General features: G+C 41.5%; 1 protein-coding gene across 1 annotated transcript in view; it reads left to right on the top strand.

The window, feature by feature from the left end:
• Positions 1-604: 604 nt before the first annotated feature.
• LOC138968591 (coiled-coil domain-containing protein 158-like) overlaps positions 605-6,466 on the top strand; it is a 49,865-nt gene continuing 44,003 nt past the window's right edge. Inside the window, exons 1-4 of the mRNA XM_070341181.1 lie at positions 605-1,037; positions 2,443-2,480; positions 5,128-5,213; positions 5,917-6,108. Coding sequence (XP_070197282.1) covers positions 767-1,037; positions 2,443-2,480; positions 5,128-5,213; positions 5,917-6,108 — 587 coding nt within the window. The 5' untranslated portion in view covers positions 605-766. The remainder of the gene's footprint in view (positions 1,038-2,442; positions 2,481-5,127; positions 5,214-5,916; positions 6,109-6,466) is intronic.

Raw genomic sequence — 6,466 nt, 5'->3', positions numbered from 1 at the left:
CTGCACGCACTTAATAAGTATAAAAAGTATCCGGCCGATCAAAGTGCACTTGAATACGCCTGAACAAGAGCAAGTGCTCACCGACGATTGTGATAATTGCAGGTGTCTGCTGAAAAATGAGAACAGTCTGTTAGTCTAGCACACTACAATGTACGATGTCAGCCGTTCGGCACTCGTGACAAACCGGGCAGGCGACTTCAATGAGTTGTCTGCCGTTTAGTCGGTCAATCAGTCTTTTCAACTTTAATATCGTCAGAATCATATGAAAAATGCTGATCTAAGAAATACCTGTCTCCCTTTCAGTTCGGCAACTTAACTCCAAGAGAGAACAATACTGATTATTAAACTGGTTTTTAGCGTGACTCAATTCTGCTCCGGGCCCTTCAGTTCAGTTTCACATGTTATGCAAGTGATTGGGAGCAGTAGACTCGATGGACTCTCTTCTGCAGAACTGCCTAAGTATGAGTTATGTAATTTTGATATGATCGTGACGATACATTTTATATCGTCCGCGCGGCTCTACTGGACGATATTTTACTCCTTTTTTTAATTTTTTTTTTTATCAGTATCGTCCGCGTCTCTTCTTGCCAGTTTCTAAACTTACTTTCGAAATCGGCTCCGTTCTGCGCATGCGCTAGCGGAAACGCGCTCGATACGAAAACAAACATGTCCGCGGCATAGTGATGGGACGATTGACTATTTGACGTTGCTTAGTTTAGCGATCAAAATGTTTGATCCTTAGATTAACCTCTTAGCTGTGTCAACAATGGATCTATCGTCTCTTAACCCGTCTTTTGGCGTCGTCGCTTCTAGCGGAGGCACTTTAACTACAGCGACTGGGACTGACACTTTTGAAACTTCTCTCGGGCAAAGACATTCTGCGAGTTTGCCACTTTCCTCCAGTTTCAATGCCGCACAAAGCGTATCCATGCAGACAAGCAGAAAACCATCAAGCCACGAGTTTGCTGAGCAAATTCGACAGCTTGAAATCGAAGGCAGTAAATTAAGAACAGCCACTGTGTCTGCTCTTGCCCAGGGTAAGTGCATTTTTTGGTGTGTGAAATCGAAACAAGAATGGACATGTTTTTGGGCCCTGCACCAAAAGACTAGTCGTGATTCTCACTCGGCGTTGTAGGACTGCTTTTAAGAGTAGGATCTGCTTTGCCTCTTGACACTGAATTTAAAGTACTCTGTCTTGCTGTGTGGCTCACTAGGAAGGATTTTTTGTGTTTAAAGTACATGAGATTGTGAGAAGGATTAATTGCCAGTTTCTGTCATATATATATGTATAATGATTTCACTATTATTAAATCTGAAGACTGCATGGGGCTTGATAGATGCATGTTCAAGGGTCTTTGAATGTTAAGTTAGATTTAGACTATTCAATACTACATCAGTATGCATACAAAAATTAACATATTCATAGAAGCAAGTGTCTAGATTCAGTGATAATGCACCAAATTATGTATTAAAATAAATCATGTTTCACTGGATCGCTCCAAACTTGCAAGCTCACATAGAAAGACTGTGACATATAAGAGTAGCGCTAATATGAGATAGGCATGCACACAAACAATTATTAATGCACACTGTTGAAGCTGCATATATATATACATCTACATGTATACATCATTACTATTAAGCAAGAAACTTATTTTGTTGAAATTCAAGAAACTACTCAATGTACCATAAACTATTATACGTTGTCATATACTCCAATAATAAAGACACTTAATTTTGATATAAATTACATATTATACTAGATGATTACCCGCTTCGCCGGGTACCGGCTTCACCGGGAAGAAGTAGAACCGAATACCAGGCTGCGCCTGGGACCCGTCTTTGCCGGGTGTACGCCGGCTTTGCCGGCGCACGGAGGAAAGGAGATAAACGCGCAAAACACTGGAGACCTTCTGAAAATAGTAACGTGCAGTGACCTTCTAAAGATAGTAACGTAGTAACGGGAATATGGATTGACGCCACATGGAGGAAGGGAGATAATCGCGGCTGAAAACACTGCAGAAGATAAGGAAGAGTTACTGGTAGTGGATCCCGACAAAAACAAAAAAAATCGGTTCAGCGCGCACAGCGCTGCGCGCTGAGAGCACGTGTTGAAATATCTCATCGATGAGGTTGTGTCCGGGGTGTAGCTGAATACGGTGTCTAAATTTGAAAAAGATCCACCGAGAACTTTGGCCGTGCATCGCGAACAGACAGACAGACAGACAGACACTATTCGTGTATATATGTGTTTATTATTTTTTTGATACCACATTTACTAGTGCATATTAAACATGTTGTACATCATACATGTACAATGTATGTATACATTCATATTCTGAAATTATATTTATTAAGACACTTTTGATACATACTGTATAATTTACCTGTGTTAGTGTGTGTCTGTTATTTGCTAATTTGTTGCCTTTCTGTTGCTTACAGGGTCTGGATTGAATGGATCTGGATTTGGTAGTCCTGAGGTAGATGCTATTTTCTGGTGTTTGAAATATATCACAGCTCTCTGTGTGTTTTTGTTGTGGAAATTTACAGGGTGACTGGACTTTTTCAAGAAAATCTTTTTCTTTTTGTGTGTGATCATGAGGCTTAGCAGTTTGCAATTCTCTCTCTCTTTCTCCCTCTCACCCACACGCATGCGGGCTGTCCCCCCCCCCCCCCCCCCTCCCTTCCCCCTCCCCTGCCCCCCACCCCTACCTATCTCTGTCGTTCTCTCTCTCTTGGTTTCTGTGGATTTCTTCCGTTAGATTTTTTCTTCCAATCTGTTTTTCTTTTGATTCTTTTCCTCCTCGTCCTGGTTATACTGGCAACCCTTTCACATTTATTCCTGTACCTTTTTAGTGTAATTAGGGCAATTTTCGTTTACTCGTGTACTGATAATGTTGTTACGAATTTCATAATTGTATACTGTGAACTACAACTTGTACAAGGCCTAAGTTGCTAAGGAAGATCATTTGTAGTCATATATATATATATAATATCTTTTGATTTTTATTCTAGTCAATGATAGAAACAAATGTGTATTCCAAACTAGTGTCAATAATACAATACAAACTCTGTTAATGATCATCTTTTCCAGACTGTATAGATTCTACTTGCGGACCTCATTTCTCAGTCTTTCTCTTCATACTCATAGTGTCATCAGTAAGCTTACCTCAATTTTAAGACTCCCCCTTTTTAAGACCAACATTTTCCAGATTGTAGATGCCGGTCTTTTAAGAAAGGTATCACTGAGTTGACAATATTTGTAGTGTTTGTGAACTGAAGAATTGGTTGGAGTGTCCTCAAATTGTTTTTACAGTGGAGTCCGGGTACAACGAATCTCAAGGGAGATACATTTTAGTTCGTTATATCAGTAATTCGCTGTAGAGTTTTCAACCCTAAATGGCCTCAAGACTGACGGGCGCTGTGGCGTGGTGGTAAGACGTCGGCCTCCTAATCGTAAGGTCGAGGGTTCGAATCCCGGCCGCGGCCGCCTGGTGGGTTAAGTGTGGAGATTTTTCCGATCTCCCAGGTCAACTTCTGTGCAGACCTGCTAGTGGCTTATCCCCCTTCGTGTGTACACGCAAGCACAAGACCAAGTGCGCACGTAAAAGATCCTGTAATCCATGTCAGAGTTCGGTGGGTTATAGAAACACGAAAATACCCAGCATGCTTCCTCCGAAAGCGGCGTATGGCTGCCTAAATGGCGGGGTAAAAACGGTCATACACGTAAAATTCCACTCGTGCAAAAACACGAGTGTACGTGGGAGTTTCAGCCCACGAACGCAGAAGAAGAAGAAGAAGGCCTCAAGACAAGTTTTCCCAATCACCTTCAAATGATCGTCCCATCGATCTTTCCTTGGAGAGTACAATCTCTGCATGTTTTCAACAGCTTCATAATATAATCCATAGAGAGAGGCAAACATACTACAGCGGGAGGTGCATGAAAAGCATCAGTTTTCACGATAAAACTTTGACTCGCTCATTCATGGGACATAACTGCACTCCGGACTGTCCACAGTGTTGAGCAATTTCAATCAATCAATCAATATGAGGCTTATATCGCGCGTATTCCGTGGGTACAGTTCTAAGCGCAGGGATTTAAAAAAAATAAAATTTTTATGCAATTTATATCGCGCACATATTCAAGGCGCAGGGATTTATTTATGCCGTGTGAGATGGGATTTTTTTTACACAATACATCACGCATTCACATCGGCCAGCAGATCGCAGCCATTTCGGCGCATATCCTACTTTTCACGGCCTATTATTCCAAGTCACACGGGTATTTTGGTGGACATTTTTATCTATGCCTATACAATTTTGCCAGGAAAGACCCTTTTGTCAATCGTGGGATCTTTAACGTGCACACCCCAATGTAGTGTTCACGAAGGGACGTCGGTTTTTCGTCTCATCCGAAAGACTAGCACTTGAACCCACCACCTAGGTTAGGAAAGGGGGGAGAAAATTGCTAACGCCCTAACCCAGGGTCGAACTCGCAACCTCTCGCTTCCGAGCGCAAGTGCGTTACCACTCGGCCACCCAGTCCATAGGAGACTTCACTGCCTGAGGAGAGTATTGATTCAAACGAACGCGTGGTTCTATCACGTCACTCGGTCACGGATCGGAGAAAACAAAAAAAAACAGTTCCAGATTTCGAAACCATGTTTGTCAGCCATTGTTTTTAGCAAGACCGACCACATGTGCACGAGCTTCGCTGACGTACATTGCAAAATGTCATGACGTCACCACAACTTTCGGTTTTGGTTTGATCTGTTCCGTGCACCTCCCGCTGTTAGTTTGTTCAGAGTTCGCTCATCACGCGATGTGCACTTGTGTTTGTGTATTTTTGTGTATTTTTGTCTTTGGAGACAATGAATTATTGACATCAGTTCGTTGTAGCCTAATGTGACTTTTAGAGACAAAACGGCTCTGGGGCGATGAAAACGTGTTTGTTAAAAGAGGGGTTCCTTATGCAAATGAGTTCAAAAGGTTCGATGTAGCCGGAAAGTAACAAGTAAGAAATAGAAGGCTGTCTGCCGGGAAATCAATGGCAGTTTGTTAAAAGAGGGATTTCGTTATACCCAGGTTCGTTATAGCTGGACTCCACTGTACTTGTCTTTTTTTCAGAGTAAACAAGTGACATCACCTTTGACAACTTCTCTTGCCTCCCTGGTTGACATTTCATCAGAACAGAAAACCATTTCTGATCTCAGGTAAATGTTTTGCCTATTAAGTACAGTCGAACCTGTCTATAAAGACCAAGACATGGTGACGCTATGGATTTTAAATAATTTATATTTGGGGAAAAACAACTCATGGGTGGTCGTTGTGTGCAGGTGGTTGCCAGGGCAGATTCGACTGTATCAGCTTTAATAATTTATTGTGTAAAAAAATTCCATCTCACATGGCATAAATAAATCCCTGCGCCTTGAATATGTGCGCGATATAAATTGCATAAAATAAAAAAATTTAAAAATAAAAAAATCCCTGCGCTTAGAACTGTACCCACGGAATACGCGCGATATAAGCCTCATATTGATAAATAATCTTAGTAATTAATCTGCTGTAATTATCAGTTTCAGTATCACGTTGATTTACTCACAGTGTTGTAATATTTCATGGTACAGCAGAAACAAACATGATAGTTCAAGACTTATTTTGTTTACAATATCAGTTTTGTATGTAAATGTGTGTATGAATTTGTTCTATATTGATTTTATTCCTGTGGGTGTGGGATAATTTGCTGTCAACAAGCTAATTACCAGTTTGATATATTTGTTATTTGTTGGGGAAGTGTGTAGAATCTATTATGTTCATCACTCATACACCCGCACACACACACCTTTTTCAACACAGTATTCAAAACTTCTGTCTGAGATGTGTGACTGCTAACATATGAAAGTTCTATGTTTTCAGGGCACAGCTAGAAAATCAGCGACGGGAAACAGAGCGACTGCAGAGCCACCTTCTGGCAGACTCTTCTTCTGGACGCACATTTTCCAGTCTGCTGTTTACCAGTCCCACGAAGTCAGCATTCTCCACAGTTCCTGCCGCAGAGTTGTCGTCTGTCTCTAAGCCCCCAAGGAGGGCTTTTGAGTTTGCTCCTCCGTGAGTTAGAAGATAATTCTTTTGTACTCAGAATATGCAGAACTCAGGGTACCTTCTTTTAGTACCTCTAAAAATCTGAGAAATTCTAGTTTTAGAATGGAGGTAAATTTGCAGAGTTTATGAACAGAAAATGTCACAAGGTTTTAAAAGGGAGGGCGTCTTAAATTGGGGTTGACGTGGGGGTGGGTTGGGAGGGTTGAACTGTACTTCCTAAACACTGAATAGCTTCTTCTTCTTCTTCTTCTTCTGCGTTCGTGGGCTGAAACTCCCACGTACACTCGTGTTTTTTGCACGAATGGAATTTTACGTGTATGACCGTTTTTTACCCCGCCATTTAGGCAGCCATACGCCGTTTTCG

The sequence above is a fragment of the Littorina saxatilis genome, linkage group LG6 (assembly GCF_037325665.1).
Source record: "Littorina saxatilis isolate snail1 linkage group LG6, US_GU_Lsax_2.0, whole genome shotgun sequence".
Classification (NCBI taxonomy): domain Eukaryota; kingdom Metazoa; phylum Mollusca; class Gastropoda; order Littorinimorpha; family Littorinidae; genus Littorina; species Littorina saxatilis.
Note: the sequence above shows the minus strand (reverse complement) of the source record. Positions and strands in the feature narration are given on the sequence as shown.